This window comes from Mustela lutreola, chromosome 8 (genome assembly GCF_030435805.1).
Source record: "Mustela lutreola isolate mMusLut2 chromosome 8, mMusLut2.pri, whole genome shotgun sequence".
NCBI classification, from domain to species: Eukaryota; Metazoa; Chordata; class Mammalia; order Carnivora; family Mustelidae; genus Mustela; species Mustela lutreola.
The window spans coordinates 57,699,411-57,714,868 of NC_081297.1; the positions used below are offsets into that span (position 1 = coordinate 57,699,411).

The 15,458-nt window shown below is 48.1% G+C and overlaps 2 protein-coding genes across 3 annotated transcripts; one reads left to right on the forward strand and one right to left on the reverse strand.

Moving 5' to 3' along the window:
- Nucleotides 1–57: 57 nt before the first annotated feature.
- CDK2 (cyclin dependent kinase 2) lies at nt 58–5,689 on the reverse strand. 2 transcript variants are annotated; one of them, XM_059185034.1, is made up of 8 exons: nt 5,340–5,689; nt 4,539–4,616; nt 4,310–4,430; nt 3,467–3,637; nt 2,897–2,998; nt 2,073–2,216; nt 1,566–1,769; nt 58–1,296 (listed from the first exon to the last, which is right to left on the reverse strand). In XM_059185034.1, exons 1-8 carry the CDS (start codon nt 5,453–5,455, stop codon nt 1,192–1,194), a joined length of 1,041 nt encoding a protein of 346 aa, XP_059041017.1. In that variant the 5' UTR covers nt 5,456–5,689; the 3' UTR covers nt 58–1,191. The 2 variants fall into 2 exon arrangements, with proteins under 2 accessions (XP_059041017.1, XP_059041019.1); XM_059185036.1 differs by lacking the exon at nt 2,073–2,216 and having other exon boundaries at nt 5,340–5,688.
- Nucleotides 5,690–6,309: 620 nt separating this feature from the next.
- Nucleotides 6,310–15,288, forward strand: PMEL (premelanosome protein). Its single transcript, XM_059185032.1, has 11 exons — nt 6,310–6,526; nt 8,943–9,053; nt 9,202–9,348; nt 10,056–10,190; nt 10,555–10,716; nt 10,988–11,686; nt 12,641–12,757; nt 12,993–13,077; nt 13,189–13,394; nt 13,493–13,580; nt 15,035–15,288. Exons 1-11 carry the CDS (start codon nt 6,451–6,453, stop codon nt 15,177–15,179), a joined length of 1,971 nt encoding a protein of 656 aa, XP_059041015.1. The 5' UTR covers nt 6,310–6,450; the 3' UTR covers nt 15,180–15,288.
- Nucleotides 15,289–15,458: the final 170 nt, after the last annotated feature.

Here is a 15,458-nt window from a genome sequence, read left to right on the forward strand (position 1 = left end):
TCTCTCTCTCACATCATTCTTTCAGTAAATAGATATGTAATTAAAGGAGGAAAGTGATAAACTATAAAACTAGGAACTTTTGTTTTTAATGATTACAAACTAAATTACAAATAACGTTAATAGCAAGAACACTTGAAGAGGTGGGAGAAGAGAGACAAAATCATAAAAAGGAAAAATACTCTTTTTTAAACATTTGCATTACAAAATCCCAAGGTGCACGTGGCAACTCATCCACCCATTCCTACTTAAAAAACTACTATAACCTGAATGAAATATAAATATAATTGTTCATCCTTCTTTTAAAGAAAAAAATTTTCCCAATGCCCTCATTCAGTCCCAGCCCTAAAAACGTGTCAGCATTCTCAAAATGATGTCTAAACCCTAATTTCCACTCCTGTGGGGGTTGGCCTTCAGAGGAAGATGGGACCTAGGACATTAAGAACTAAGAATCTTAAAAGGAAGAGAAACATTCAGACAACTTTTCCTTGCCTCATAAGGCCATGGTAAAGCACAGTCCCTGTCCTAGAGCTTCTTAAACACCTCTTGCCCATAGGAGGGACAGATAGGGGGACTAGGGGCAATCATTTCTACTGTAGTCCCATCAGGGCTACAGAGACTGGAAGTCTTGAGTCTCCTAGACTGTTAGGTGAGATGAAACACTAAAACTAGGGTATAAACTGGTTGGTCTATTTTATAACCTAATTCTTTAAAACAGGGCTCTCCCTATGTTTTTGTTTTGCTTGGTTTTCAAAAGTTCCAACTTAGGTCCTCTGCTATCAGTTGGTCTTACACAGTGGCCACAGAAGGCTTGGTGTGTCTGTCATCTTAAACACAGGAAATAATAATTTCAGGGCTTTCAGAGATTGGGATGGCAAACCCTATGTGGGGGGTGGGGGGAAAGAGTCAATCTTTTTTTTTTTTTTTTTTTTAAATACCAGCCCTCCTCAGCAATGACTAAGAGGAGGGGGAGAGGGTGATGGAGGGACTTAAGTGCATCTAATACTGAAGCTTCCTTTCATTTTCACCTGTTTCTCCCCTCTACCCCTTATATCCCAAGTTGGCTGGCTAAGAGGGGGAGGTGGGTGTGAAGGCAGCCAGACCAGAACAGAGGGCAAATAGCCCAGAGCCAAGCCAAATGAGGGCCCTCTGGAGGAGAGGGTGAGACTTGGGGTAGGGGCTGGGGGAAAGACATCAGAGTCGAAGGTGGGGTACTGGCTTGGTCACATCCTGGAAGAAAGGGTGAGCCAGAGCTGCCTTTGCCGAAATCCGCTTGTTGGGGTCGTAGTGCAGCATTTGCTGGAGGGAGAGATGTATGCTGACTTCAGTGATGTGACAGTGGACTACATGGGCAGCAGGTGTTCCAAGAAATCAGGAAACCAGAATTCCTTTAACCCCAATTCCCTCCTCCCTATATTTGAATAGGTGTGCCAATAGGGAGAGAGAAAAGCAGGGGCTAGGGAAATGCCAAGACCCAGAGTCCAGGGTCTCATCTTCCTTCATCCTGGAAAAAAACCTGCCCTAGGGGAGTAAATGAGAGGAAATGGGTGCCCATCCCCAACTCTCACCGATAGCAAGCTCCGTCCATCTTCATCCAAGGGAGGAACAACTTTGCTAAAATCCTGCCGGGCCCACTTGGGGAAACTTGGCTTATAATCAGGCATAGAAGTAACTCCTGGCCAAACCACTTCATCTGGGGTCCCCAGAGTCCGAAAGATCCGGAAAAGTTGGTCAATTTCAGAATCTCCAGGGAATAAGGCCCGGCGGGTCACCTGAAAATGGGGAAAGAGAAAAGGCCAAGACCCGCACTGATGTCAGTCAAAGCTGCTCCCTGTGCAAAGGAGGTTCCCACAGGCAGTGGAAGGTCAGCTGGGCCCCATGACTCCCTCCCCAGGGCTTTTCATGGGGTCAGTCACACAGAGCTTGAGACAATGAAGTCCCTTCATCTCTCTCCTTGCCCCCTCCTTCCTTCCCCCAACCATGCCTTTGCAGATCCCCAAGGCTGGGTGGGGCTGGGAGGGGGTGAATGTCTGGGGTGCCACTGACATGTAGCAAAGGGATCCCAAGCCACTCACGGGGTGTGGGGTAGACACTGCGGTCATCCCCCCTCCTTGTGATGCAGCCACTTCTAGATAGGAGCACAGCGGGCAGAGACTGTGTCTTCCATTTCTTCTGTGTTCCCCACAGCACCTAGCATGGTGCTGGGTACACACTAGGTGCTTAACAAATATTTTTTGATGAATTGAGAGAGGAATATGGGCAATTGTAAGGTAATGTACTGGGGGATAAATGCACATTTTACATACAGGCTAATGGTCTCTAAGCCCCCAGTTACAACCCAAATAAAGGACCATAAAACAAATTGCTGATTTGATTTGAAAATGCAGCCCACTCCACTGTTATATTAAAGGGGACAAAAGCTCCTATAAAAGGCTGGGGCTCGGGGATTCTTCAGTCTGAAGAGCCAGAAGTTGAGAGGCACATGATTTAAGTTTGTAGTTTAAATAAACAGTATAGATAAGGTGAATACAGTTGGTTTCGCTGTACTCCTGGAACCAACCCTACAATAAGGTCTACAGGCCAAATGAAGGAGGCACCGAATGGTAGGTACTCATTCTCCCAAATAAATGCAAACTAAAGCTAAAACAGCTACAGATTTAGCTCAGTTTGTCAATAAGAGATGTGTATTAAGTGCTAAGGCCGTCTGAGGCTGTACCAACATTGTGGTTGACATCAAGGACAACAGTCCTGTCCTTTCCCCCCTACCCGCCTTGGTGCTACTCTGGAGAAAGAAGTCCTATGATAACAGAAGTGCCACTGGTCTAGGCAGAGAAATAATTCTGGTGTTCTTGAATATGGGGAAGAGTGAACTGGGTGGAACTTGGGCTTGCCTCCGTACCATCTCAGCAAAGATGCAGCCCAGGCTCCAGATATCTACAGCTGTGGAGTAGTACTTGCAGCCCAGAAGGATTTCAGGTGCTCGGTACCACAGGGTCACGACCTGGGGACAAGAGCAGGAAGAGGAGGGGTGGTGCACAGGGCATGGTGATTCCCACATCTCAGCTCCTCAGTGTTACTCTGCTAACTCTCTTTCCCTTCTTCCTTCCCATATTTCTGACTTTCCCTCACTAAATGATTACATACAACTTCTTAGACCTTCTTAGCCTCGCCCATGACTCTGAGGACCATATTTTCTGAACCCACAATTTGCAACCCTCCGGGAAAACTTGAGACAAGCGGTCCTAATTTTTAACAGTGTGCCATCCAGCTTTCCTGGCTTGGTACCTATCAAAGCCCAGTTAGCCCCACAGTATGAACTCAGTGCATACTCTAAAACTTCTTGGGGTGCCAGAGATACTTTCCATCTAGTGGAGAGAGAAACTGCTGGCCAGGTAGGTTTAGTAATTTTGTGAATGTCCTTGTTAACACCTTCCAGAAGTTCAGAGAAGAAATGCAGAGAGGGTCTCACCTCATGGGTGTAAGTACGAACAGGGACTCCAAATGCTCTGGCTAGTCCAAAGTCTGCTAGCTTGATGGCCCCCTCTGCATTGATAAGCAGATTCTGAGGTTTGAGGTCTCGGTGCAGAACCCGATGAGAATGGCAGAAGGCTAGGCCTTGGAGCAGCTGGAACAGATAGCTCTGACAAAGAAGAGAGAGAGGACTTTGTTTCTCTACCACAGTGAGCTATTAGGGTCTACTCTGCCTGCAAAGCTTGACTACAGCCTTTTACTGTATTGGATTATAATGACATGTTTATAAACTGTATCTCCCCATGGAGAAGAGGCCCTTCCAGTGAAGACAAGGACCAGGTCTTATTTAGTTTTGCATCTCTTTTCCATATCCTGTGCCTAGCACATTGAATGTGCTCAATGTGCATTGAATAAACGCTTGTTGATAGAGTGAAAGTAGCTCAGGGAGTAAAGAACCCAGAGCTAGAACAGACAGCAGTGATTCACTGACTATTTCTCCTACCAAACAAGTGGAAGGGCTTCTTGGAGGAATCTACCAAGTGCCCTCAAGTCCCATTTATCTGAGTTTCATCTGACTTTCCACCTGTGCTACAAAATTGACTCACCAGAGTTTCAACTTCTTTGATTCTCCTGACCAGCCCAGGGGTTAATAAGCATAATGAGCAGTGAAAGAGCCACAAAAGAAAGGGGTGTGTGTGTGTGTGTGTGTGTGTGTGTGTGTGTAGGGGGATGAGGGCTGGAAAGGAAGCCAAGATTAAAAATCATCACTCTGTCTGAATTGCCCCCTTTCAGTACCCACAAAACTTGCCCATGTTGGGGAGGAGTTGATGAGAAGGATTACCTTGATGAGGGGAAGAGGAATGCCAGTCAAAGCAGAGGCATCCATAAATTTCTTCAGATCCTGATGCAGAAACTCAAAAACCAGGTAGAGTTTGTTTTCCGTGTGGATGACATCCAGCAGCCTAGGTAAGGGAGGTCCAGAAATGGAGGTGAGTTAGAGTAATACCCAGGCTACAAAGACAGAACACATCCTCCTTCACTGTCAGAGCGCTTTCTAGGTGTATACTTACTTGACAATATTAGGGTGGTTAAGCTCCTTAAGCAGAGAGATCTCTCGTATAGCAGTACTGGGTACACCCTCTGTCTCACTTGGAGAGGTTGAGAAAGCAGAGATAGGAATGTGGTTACAAATACTCCTTTCCCCCCTGCCCAGTCATTCTTTTCCTCCCAATGACAGACCACCCCAGCATCCCCTAGGAAAGTGAGAAAAGAGAAAGGGTGCTGTAGGAGTTAATTCATGGGTGGACAGGGAGTGGTTTTTGGATACGTTAAGGTCATTATTTCTTCTTTTCCTAGGGTAGGTAGGTAAAGTCTTCTGGTGGAGGTGAAGAAGAGAGAAGGTAACAGGGAAAAAATAGGAGTAGCAGCACCCAGCCTCCCTAGAGGGGCCAGTGAGGTTCAACTGCCATTCTTTTGAAAGAGGTAGAGAATTCTAAGATGAGGGTGGGGCTGGGGCAGTGAGGAGGGCTCTTCATTCAGAAAGGTGTTCTTCACCGGTTCCCACAAAACCCAACTCTACGGAGAGTCCTGGACCCCATCTCTGAGGCCTCCTTCCTCTTTCTGAGTCTTTCTGACTGCACATTTGGGGGCATCACTCGGCTTTGGGGAGGAAGTTTCCCGTAGATTCTACAGTGCCCTGTACTCTCCACAGGGAAACCCTTCACTGTCCTCCAACCCACCTCTCCACTTCAAAAGAAGTCCCTCCCTGCTACCTTCCGGTCCGTGGACGGCTACCCGCCTCTTGGGGTGGGGGCGGGGGGCACTCAAGGAGCTCCCGAGTTAGAGGAGTCCCGGGTACAGAGGCCACTCACGTGTCCAGGCGGATTTTTTTAAGCGCCACCACTTCTCCCGTCACCTTGTTTTTGGCTTTGTACACAACTCCGTACGTGCCCTCTCCGATCTTTTCCACTTTTTGGAAGTTCTCCATGAAGCGCTAGCGAGTCGGGTCAGCCCGGCCCTGGAGCTGGGGCCTGGGAACCCTGCAAAAGGCGGGCCCCGGCTCTCGGGGAGTGGAGGAGGGGGAAACCGGCCCAGCTCTGCAGCCCCAGGTCGGGATGGAACGGAGTGTATCTCTCGCTCTTGTCAATTTGTCCAACTTGAAACAATGTTGCCGCCTCCCCTCCAGTTCCCTACCGCCACCAGAGGCCCCGCCCCTCCTTCCCGCGTTTCCCTAGCTCCGCCCCTAACCCTTCCTATTGGTTAACGTCAGAGCGGGGGGTGAGCCCAGCGCCCTAGCCGCCGCAAATGACTCCACTTCACGCAAGTTTAGTTCTGAGGCTACTTAATACAAGTTTCTGTCTCGGTGGGGAAGCTAAATGTCTTTTTCCAAGTACCTGGTTTGAAGTCGAGTTTCTCACCTGTTTCTGAATCTGTAGGGATTTCCTGATCTTTAATTTGCCGTTTCACCAACCCTAGGAAAATGTGTCTCGTCCTAAGATTAAATTCCACCTGGCCCAGAAAATCTGTTTTAATAGCAGGAAGCTAGGAATCTCGTTGTATGGGTTTTCTGGGCCTCAAAGATGTTCGTCCCGCGTCTTTATCCACCTTATTCTGTCTCTGTGGTTTGGGATGCAGGGCCTCTGTTTCTGAGAGGTTTCCTGGCTTAACCCAAAACTAGATTGATTCACCAGCCTATGATGAATTTTATGTGTCGGGTACATGTTACGTAGTTGACCTTACACCAATTATTTCCGATTTTCCAGTCAATAAGGGTGTGACCTAGTGAAACCAAAAACTGACATTGAGTAGCGGATGTCCAGTGACCAGGATCCCTTGTCAGTTCTGCCTTTCTTTGGTCCTCCTGCCCCTCCCAAGCTTCTCCAGGAGGGAGAGGGGGAAGGGCTATGCAAATGAGCACCCCTCTCCTATATAGGGGCTTGTCCCAGCCCCCCAGCGTCTTTCGTTGCTGGAAGAAAGAACAAGATGAGTCTGGTGCTGAGGAAATGCCTTCTCTTTATGGCTGTGATGAGTTCTCTTCTGGCTGTGGGGGCCACAGAAGGTGAGTGTGTGGTGTGTGGACATGAACAAGTGTGAATTTGTAGTTGCACACCTGCTCTGGTTTTTCCCCTCCTCATGGGAGATACCAGCAATATTTCAGGCTTCTCATACCCATTTGATTTAGCGATGGCATGGGCATCTGAGCTCCCTCACTATGCGGAGATTTGGGACTGAGCTTGAAAATAATCCCATCTGCTTGGAAGGGCAAAAGGTTAGTGGGTCATTGTGGCCCTAATTCTGAGGCTCCCTGGACAATGAGCTGGAGCAGGGGCTTCAAAAGGGAATACATGGAAGACTTAGGGAATGACTCAGGCACTTGGGATAGGGTATTATAAGTGAGGACTAAAAGAATATGGCATTAGATAGAAAAGGTAAGGAGGTACCACCTCCCCTCTTTGGGATGGGGATGGGTGAACACAGCTCATGCTTTTGTTCTAGGGCTGGAAGAGACAGGCAGAGGGGTCTCAGCTGAGCATCACATGAAAAGGCTCTGGGGGATTGGGGCCTCGTGACAGGAGCAAGGGGTGGGGGTGGGGGTGGTGAGAGGGTCTGGAATGTCCCGTGCTGCTCTGAGGAGGGAGGGTTGGGAGTGAAGAAAGAATGGGATATCTTATGATTCTCTTACTCTAGTGGTGGGATGCTCAATGAGATGATTCTAGACGCCCCCCCCCGCCCCCCGCAGACTCAGCTAGGTTTCCAGTACACATTAGAAATGCAGTGAAGGTAGTTTCTCCTGTGCTAAAATATAGATATCATATCCCACTATCCCCTCTGTCTCTCTAGATCCCTGGTCTCTAGACTTCTGGGAAGTTCTCCTTGATCTGACTTCCCTCTTTTATGCTGCAGTTTCAAGTCTTTTTCTTTACTATTTCCTTAATGTATTCTGGAAATATTCTGTTCATACCTGTCTACCTGAGCCTCTTAAAAGATTGTGCTTACTTTTTGGATTCTGGTTTTTTCAATCATAAGATATTTTTAGATATTCATGAAATTTTATATGAATTGGGTTCTATAATTTTGTCCATTGTGAAAAGACATTGTGCTTATTCAAGAAAATGTTCATATTTTTTACAGATATGTACTGAAATTGTAGAGTTAAAAGAACAAGATGTCTGCAGTTTGCTTCTAAATACTTTAGCCAACAAATAAACAAACAAAAACAGCAAAGGACAGATAAAGCAAATGTGGCAAGATGTTGATAGTTGTTGTACCTGGGTGAGGCATATATAGATCCTTTTTTTTTTTTTTTAAAGATTTTATTTATTTATTTATTTGACAGAGATCACAAGGAGGCAGAGAGGCAGGCAGAGAGAGAGAGAGAGGAGGATAGAGAGCCCGATGCAGGGCTGGATCCCAGGACCCTGAGATCATGACCTAAGCCAAAGGCAGAGGCTTAACCCACTGAGCCACCCAGGCGCCCCTAGATCCTTTTTTCATATTATATGAGGGAGCTCAGATGCCCATGCCATCGCTAAATCAAATGGGTAGGAGAAGCCTGAAATATGATCATATCAGATCATATCCTTTTTTCTCAACCCTCTCTCTTGGTCAGTTATAATTGTCTGCTTGGTCCCCACTCCCAAATTTTGCCTGCCTCTGATCCATCCTCTACACTGCTTGCCATGGCGGTCCTTCTAAAACACAGATCTGGTCATATTCAAAAAGCTTCTAAAGGGTAAATTTTATGTTATAGGAATTATATCTCAATGAAACAAACACAATCTCCTGCTGTGGCCTACCCTACAGAATGAAGGCCAAATTCCTTTGCTTGGCACTCAGGGCCTTTACTTGTCTTCTTGGCCTCATCTCTTACAGTGTGTATCAACCACACGGGAAGTTTCTATCATGCCTCCATGCATCCTCTTGTGTTGGTCCTTCTGCCCAGAGTGTTCTATCCCACAGGCAAACTCCTCACTCCAGTGGTCTTTCCCAATCTGCCAGAGTGGAACCAATCCCTTTAGTCTGTTGTTTTGTTGCACTTTGTGCATGTCTGTTATGGCTCATATTAAGCAGTGCCTTGAATTATTAGAATTGTATGGACATGTCTTGAATCCCTCCAGGGCCATATCTTATTCATTTCTTAAGTCCTTTGTACCTAGCACATGGTGGCTATTCAGTAATTTAAAATCCCCTGACAAGGGCGCCAGGGTGGCTCAGTGGGTTAAAGCCTCTGTCTTCAGCTCGGGTCATGATTCCAGGGTCCTGGGTTCGAGCCCCACATCAGGCTCTCTGCTCAGCAGGAGCCAGCCTGCCTCCTCTTCTCTCTCTCTCTGCCTGCCTCTCTGCCTACTTGTGATCTGTATTTGTCAAATAAATAAATAAAATCTTTTAAAAAGTAAATAAAATAAAATAAAATAAAATCCCCTGACAAGGGACTGAGGGGTGAACCTAGGGCTTTCATGGTACCTTCTTTACAGGACCCAGAGACCAGGACTGGCTTGGTGTCCAAAGGCAGCTTACAACTAAAGCCTGGAACAGGCAGCTATATCCAGAGTGGGCAGAAATACAGAGGACTGACTGCTGGAGAGGTGAGAAATTGGCAATTTCCAAGGAGGGCATGGGATGTCGAGAGGAGCAAGATATGGGTTGAATGGAGCTTGGGGAAGATGGGAAGGGGAAAGCTATAAGGGGAGGAAAAACCAAGGAGTCCCAGCTAATGCAGCTAGTCCTTCCCAGGTGGCCAGGTGTCATTGAAGGTCAGTAATGACGGGCCTACACTGGTTGGGGCAAATGCCTCCTTCTCTATTGCCCTGCACTTCCCTGAAAGCCAAAAGGTGCTGCCAGATGGGCAAGTCGTCTGGGCCAACAACACCATCATCAATGGTGAGTACCTCTCTACTCCAGGCCCTTATTCCAAGGGCTCAGATTGGTTGGCGTCCCCCGTGAGCTCAAGGAATGTCCCCCTTCCACTCTACTTCTTTTAGCAAATTATATATTCTATAATATTCGTTGTAGAAAAAAATTTTAAAAACACAGATAAAGCAAAAAAAATCTATATAGTATGCAAAATTGGGGACAAAAGGCCCAGTGGACCTAGAGTTTAGACAGACATAGATTTAAATTTATAAATAACACGTTACCCTGGGCAAGTTACTTAACTGTTCTGTGCTTCCATTGCCTTCTCTGTATGAGGGGGATACAAGGATACCCACCTTGAACGTTTGTTGTAAGGATTAAAATGTGATAATATATAAAGAATTGAGCATAATACCTGCCCTAGGCTAAGGTGAGGCCCAGTAAGTGTTAGCTGATGCTCTTATTGTTTTTATCCCACTAGCTAGGGCAAATCACTGTAAACATGTTGATATATGATATTCCAGTCTCTTTCCTCTGTCTGTCATTGAGTACACATGGATCTTTAATTCCAGTTTCCATTCTTTCTGCTACCACCCCAAATGGGTGATAGCAAAGGGAACATACTATGTAGCTAAGGAGTATTCCCACAGCCCCCCTCTGGGAGCCCTGGTAGGGGTTTTGATGTATAGAAAGGAATGCCAGGTTTCAAGGATGACTCCGTGTCTACCCTTCAGGGAGCCAGGTGTGGAGAGGACAGCCAGTGTATCCCCAGGTACCTAACGATGCCTGCATCTTCCCTGATGGGAAGGCCTGCCCACCTGGCCGTTGGTCTCAGACAAGAAGCTTTGTTTATGTCTGGAAGACCTGGGGTGAGTCATCCATACTTGGATTCACCTCTTCCTATCTGATCCTGTTTCATTTTGCTCTGTGAGTTTCCCTAATCTTCATTGCCCCCATGGCTCTTTCCTCTTCTATAGCACCTAGCCCCCTCCAACTCTCTACATTATAATTGTTTCTGGGGGCCCTTCCCCAATTATTGTCCTATCCCATGGAGCCCCTTACCAGGATTCCTTTCCTGACCCTCATAGGACAACCTTCCAAATACTATCAGAAATAACCATACTTAGTAGATTACTTGACCTTCCTTCTCTGATGTCCTGTCTCTAATCCTTCCCCTCCGTTGCCTTTGATCAGTACCTCCCCAACCCCTGCTTTTCTTTTCAAAAACCTCAGGCCAATACTGGCAAGTTCTGGGGGGCCCAGTGTCAGGACTGAGCATTGTGACAGGCAAGGCAATGCTGGGCACACATACCATGGAAGTGACTGTCTACCACCGCAGGGAGTCCCAGAGCTACGTGCCCCTTGCTCACTCCTGCTCAGCCTTCACCATTACAGGTAAGGATTCAGGAAGGGGCAGAGCCCGTTGCAAGGAGGTAAAAGATGGGGAGGCCTGGCCTGACTGGAAAGGAGAGAAGGGAAAGGGGAAAATGGAATGGGGAAAAGAGAAATGGTGTGTAACCTTAAAAGGGCAGAGCCAGGAAGACGTGGGCGGAAGAATGTGGGGCTTGGAGCCAGTGAAGGTCCAGTCAGCTTGAGTTGGAGAGTGTGGCTGTGAAAGAAGCTGGGGCCCACGTCTAGTTCTCACCTTTTCTGGCTCCAATCCCAGACCAGGTGCCTTTCTCCGTGAGTGTGTCCCAGCTGCAGGCCTTGGATGGAGGGAACAAGCACTTCCTGAGAAATCATCCTTTGACCTTTGCCCTCCAGCTCCATGACCCCAGTGGTTATTTGTCCGGGGCTGACCTCTCCTACACCTGGGACTTTGGAGACCATACTGGGACCCTGATCTCTCGGGCCCTCGTGGTCACTCACACTTACCTAGAGTCCGGCCCAATCACTGCCCAGGTAGTGCTGCAGGCTGCCATTCCTCTCACATCCTGTGGCTCCTCCCCAGTTCCAGTCACCACAGATGGGCACGTGCCAACTTCAGAGGCCCCTGGCACCACAGCTGAGCACGTGCCTACTGCAGAAGTCAGAAGTACTACACGTAGTCAGGTGCCAACTGCGGAGCCTTCCAGAACCACAGCTGTGCAGATGCCGACCATGGAGGTCACTACACTCGTACAGGTGTTAAGCACAGAGGGCACAGGTACTACAGCTCAGCAGGTTCCAAGCTCAGAGGTTACAGGTACCACACTTGCAGAGACTGTAGGTACAACCCGTGAAGGGTCAACCGCAGAGCCCTCTGGAACCACAGCTGCACAGGTAACAACGAAAGAGTCGGTGGAGCCCACAGCTGGAGAGGTGCCCACACCTGAGCCTGAGGGTCCAGACGCCAACCCTTTCGTGTCTATGGAAGGTATAACAGGTAAGAGGGCCAGTGTGAACGAGGTTCATTGGGGTGGGGCATTTGTCACTACTCTGAAGAACTCAAAGACTTACCTAGGCCACAGATGATACCCAATCCTTTGCTCATCAATGGAATCCCATCAGAGCTCCCACTAGTTTTAGGCCCTCAAGTCCCTCTTAGTAATATGGAATAGATATGGAAACCAGGAAACCAGGGTCTGCCCTGGGCCATGGAGCGAGTGCTTGCTGCTTCTCTGTCCCTGAGGAGAGTTATTCCCTGAGGAGAAGGCCAGGGAAAACACCGCGGTCATTTACATAATAATCGGATCTCACTTTTCTGTGCAAGTATAAATGCATAATATTCTGTCTCAGATTCTGGCACCATTTCCCACCCCTGGATTCTATCTTAAAGCAGGTCAACCTGAAATTGTGGTAGGAACGCTGAAAAGGTAGGCGTGACAGGGTGGCACTTGTGTCGTGTCTAGACAAGGACTCAGCACAATGTGGGGGGAGAGAAACATTTGGGATTTCTTTCTTTCTTTCTTTTTTTTTTTTTAAGATTTTATTTATTTATTTGATAGAGAGAAATCACAAGTAGATGGAGAGGCAGGCAGAGAGAGAGAGAGGGGGGGGGGGAAGCAGGCTCCCTGCTGAGCAGAGAGCCCGATTCGGGACTCCATCTCAGGACCCTGTGATCATGACCTGAGCCGAAGGCAGCGGCTTAACCCACTGAGCCACCCAGGCGCCCACATTTGGGATTTCTTAAAACTCCAACTCTACTCCTAACTGTGTGACTCTAGGGTGCCTATTCCTCCTTCTGGGCTCTAGTTTCCTTATCTGTAAAATGAGGTTTTCCAGGTTTTTTCTGATTCCAAGTCATGATCCACCAGCTCTGGGTCTACCTAGAAAAATGCCTGTATGGCCTCTACTTCCAGGTGAGTCATTTGTCTCTTCTTCAATCCTCTCCTGCCAGGTTCCCAGAGTCCCCTGCTGGATGATGCAGCTACCTTAATCCTGGCAAAGCGACAGACCCCTCTGGATTGTGTTCTATATCGATACGGCTCCTTTTCTCTCACCCTGGACATTGTCCGTGAGTCTTGACTGCTTTGGGGGCTGGTGGAGGGAGGTGTGTACTGCCTAAGGCTGGCCAGTGGAAGCATACCTTGGAGGGAGTTACTAAGCGGGACAAGAACACTCAAATTCCAGCGTTTTTCTTTTGAAGGCAGGGATGGGATTGGGGAAGCAGGCCTAGGGTTTTCCTCTCTGTGGGCCTTTGGAGAGGCCTGGTAGAGGCATCCCAGACCTAAACTCTTGCAACTTTGCAGGAGGTATTGAGAGAGCTGAGATCCTACAGGCTGTGCCATCCAGCGAAGGGGATGCATTTGAGCTGACAGTTTCTTGCCAAGGAGGGTGAGTGTCCCACTAGTTGTCCTGAGAAATCTTAGATTGACTGTTGCATTGCTCTCTGGTGTCTAGTGCTCCCTCCCAGTTGCCCTGACTTAAGCTGGACACCTCTTGCAGACTGCCCAAGGAAGCTTGCATGGACATCTCCTCACCAGGCTGCCGGCCCCCTGCCCAGCGGCTCTGTCAGCCTGTGCCACCCAGCCCTGCCTGCCAGCTGGTTTTACACCAAGTCCTAAAGGGTGGCTCAGGGACCTACTGCCTCAATGTGTCTTTGGCCGATGCCAACAGTCTGGCAATGGTCAGCACCCAGCTTGTAATGCCTGGTAGGTACCTAGACAAGAGTTAGGATGAAGAGGGGGAATGGGCAGAGGCTATGTGGCAGGGAGCAGACACTAACCGAAGCCTGGGATTCTGCTCACAGGTCAAGAAGCAGGCCCTGGACAGGCTCCCCTGTTTGTGGGCATCTTGCTGGTGTTGATGGCTACAGTGCTTGTATCTCTGATATATAGGTGAGAGTCCCACTGTCTAGTTCATACCCTCTTATCCCTTATTACCACTACTCATTTTTCCTCAAGAGGAGAAGAAACCACCACTTCTTTTGAAGAAGCATGGTATCCAAGGAAAGAGCCCAAACTTGGAAGTTAAATGGACCTGGGCTGTAGTCTGGCTGGAGGGACCTTGGGAAAGCAGCTTAACATCTCTGAGCCTCTAATAAGTAGGAAAACTATTATCTGCCATAGGCGGCCGTTGTAAGGATTAGAGATAATATGGGTAAAGCACCATATTATACTCCAGCTCTGAAGCAGGAGTATAATAAGTGATGATACTGATGACTATTGTTTTTTTTTTAAATATTTTATTTATTTTATTTGACAGACAGAGATTACAAGTAGGCAGAGAGGCAGGCAGAGAAAGAGAGGAGGAAGCTCCTGCTGAGCAAAGAGCCCGATGTGGGGCTTGATCCCAGGACCCTGGGATCATGACCTGAGCCGAAGGCAGAGGCTTTAACCCACTGAGCCACCCAGGCGCCCCACTGATGACTATTGTTATTAATAATATCAAGAGTGGGGCACCTGGGTGGCTTAGTGGGTTAAGCCTCTGCCTTCGGCTCAGGTCATGATCCCAGGGTTCTGGGATCAAGCCCCGCATCGGGCTCTCTGCTCAGCAGGGAACCTGCTTCTCCCTCTCCCTGCCTGCCTCTCTGCCTACTTGTGATCTCTCTCTGTCAAATAAATAAATAAAATCTTAAAAAAAAAAATAATATCAAGAGTGGAGTAAACTGAGGTGCCTGGGTGGCTCAGTGGGTTAGGCCTCTGCCTTCAGCTCAGGTCATGATCTCAGGGTCCTAGGATAGAGCCCTGCATCAGGCTCTCTGCTCAGCAGGGAGCCTGCTTCCCCCTCTCTCTGCCTGCCTCTCCGCCTACTTGTGATCTCTCTGTCAAATAAATAAAAATCTTAAAAAAAAAAAAAAAAAAAGAGGGGCGCCTGGGTGGCTCAGTGGGTTAAAGCCTCTGCCTTTGGCTCAGGTCATGATCCCGGGGTCCTGGGATCGAGCCCTGCATCAGGCTCTCTGCTCAGCAGGGAGCCTGCTTTCTCCCCTCTCTCTCTGCCTGCCTCTCTGCCTACTTGTGATCTCTGTCTGTCAAATAAATAAATAAAATCTTTAAAAAAAAAAAAAAAAGAGAGTGGAGGAAATTGGGTGACCTGAGTCCTCTGCCCATATGTGAGAAGGGTAGATCCTCAGGCCTAGAATGCCAAGGTCCTCAAAGCCAGGAAGCTTGTAGGGTAAGAGGGGAATGGATAGAGGTTACCATAAAAACAAGACAAGATGAAACTTGTTGGTGAGAATGGGAGGGAGCTAGGATCAAGGTCAAGTAAACCGGAGGCCTCTGTTTTGGAGAAGCATAGATAGGCTTCTTTTGTCCATTGCTAATCAGTTTCTGCCTTCTTCTCCCAATTTCAGGCGAAGACTTCTGAAGCAGGGCTCAGCTCTCCCCGTTCCCCAGCTGCCACATGGTAGCAGCCATTGGCTGCGGCTGCCCCGGGTCTTCCGCTCTTGCCCCATTGGTGAGAACAGGCCCCTCCTCAGTGGGCAGCAGCAGGTCTGAGTAGTCTCACGTGATGCTGTGATTTGCTGAGGGTGGACAGCCATACCTATCTTTTCTCCAGTCTTCCCTTGGAGACTACCATTACCTGGAATAAATACTCAGAACCTGACCTGGCTTCTGGGAGTATCTATGTCATTTGAGGAGGGGAGGTATATGGGAAGGAGGTGTACCATTTACTTAACAGATATCCCAGTGTGGGGAAAAAAAGTCATTTTATTCAGATGAGGCACTTTCAGTGTGTGTGTGTGTGTGTGTGTGTGTACACGCACGCACATGGGT

Excerpts from the sequence above, each read along its gene's own strand:
- CDK2 (XM_059185034.1), bottom strand. The coding sequence starts at position 5,455 with ATGGAGAACTTCCAAAAAGTGGAAAAGATCGGAGAGGGCACGTACGGA. Across the intron at positions 4,617-5,339 it reads AAAAAAATCCGCCTGGACAC|TGAGACAGAGGGTGTACCCA; the intron begins GTGAGTGGCCTC and ends AACCTCTCCAAG. Across the intron at positions 1,770-2,072 it reads CAGTGTCTACCCCACACCCC|GTGACCCGCCGGGCCTTATT; the intron begins GTGAGTGGCTTG and ends CCCCATTTTCAG.
- PMEL (XM_059185032.1), top strand. The coding sequence starts at position 6,451 with ATGAGTCTGGTGCTGAGGAAATGCCTTCTCTTTATGGCTGTGATGAGT. Across the intron at positions 10,191-10,554 it reads TTATGTCTGGAAGACCTGGG|GCCAATACTGGCAAGTTCTG; the intron begins GTGAGTCATCCA and ends CAAAAACCTCAG. Across the intron at positions 13,581-15,034 it reads CTTGTATCTCTGATATATAG|GCGAAGACTTCTGAAGCAGG; the intron begins GTGAGAGTCCCA and ends TCCCAATTTCAG.